This window comes from Aptenodytes forsteri, unplaced genomic scaffold, assembly GCF_000699145.1.
Source record: "Aptenodytes forsteri isolate BGI_AS27 unplaced genomic scaffold, ASM69914v1 Scaffold168, whole genome shotgun sequence".
NCBI lineage: Eukaryota > Metazoa > Chordata > Aves > Sphenisciformes > Spheniscidae > Aptenodytes > Aptenodytes forsteri.
Window position 1 is genome coordinate 16811 of NW_008796047.1, and position 653 is coordinate 17463.

Consider the following 653-nt stretch of genomic DNA (forward strand, 5'->3'; position numbering starts at 1 on the left):
CGGGGCGATGCGGCCCTCCCGGCTCACCCTGCCCCGCTTCTCTCGCACTTTGCAGATAATGTTATGGACATTGGCTTAGCGAACGAAAAGGCCGGCCAGGAACTGTCCTCCTATTCGGGGACTTTTCAACCCGCCCCGGGCAACAAGACTGTCACCTACCTGGGGAAATTCGCTTTCGACTCGCCCTCCAACTGGTGCCAGGACAACATCATCAGCCTGATGAGCGCGGGCATCCTGGGGGTGCCGCCATCCTCGGGCGCGCTCACCAGCACGCAGAGCTCGGCGGGCAGCATGGGGCCGCCGCAGGGCGAGGTGGACCAGATGTACCCCGCGCTGCCGCCCTACTCCTCCTGCAGTGACCTCTACCCGGAGCCCGTCTCCTTCCACGACCCCCAGAGCAACCCCGGCCTCACCTACTCCCCCCAGGATTACCAGGCGGCCAAGCCCGCCTTGGACAGCAACCTCTTCCCCATGATCCCAGACTATAACCTCTACCACCACCCCAACGACATGGGCACCATCACGGAGCACAAACCCTTCCAGAGCTTGGACCCCATCCGCGTCAACCCGCCCCCCATCACCCCGCTGGAGACCATCAAGGCCTTCAAGGACAAGCAGATCCACCCGGGTTTCGGGGGGCTGCCCCAGACGAC

General features: G+C 64.2%; 1 protein-coding gene across 1 annotated transcript in view; it reads left to right on the top strand.

The window, feature by feature from the left end:
• The first annotated feature begins 60 nt into the window (after positions 1-60).
• The window catches only part of EGR3 (early growth response 3), a 48159-nt gene continuing 47566 nt past the window's right edge, over positions 61-653 (top strand). Inside the window, 1 exon segment of the mRNA XM_009286171.2 lies at positions 61-637. Within this exon segment, the coding sequence (XP_009284446.2) occupies positions 64-637 (574 nt within the window). The 5' untranslated portion in view covers positions 61-63.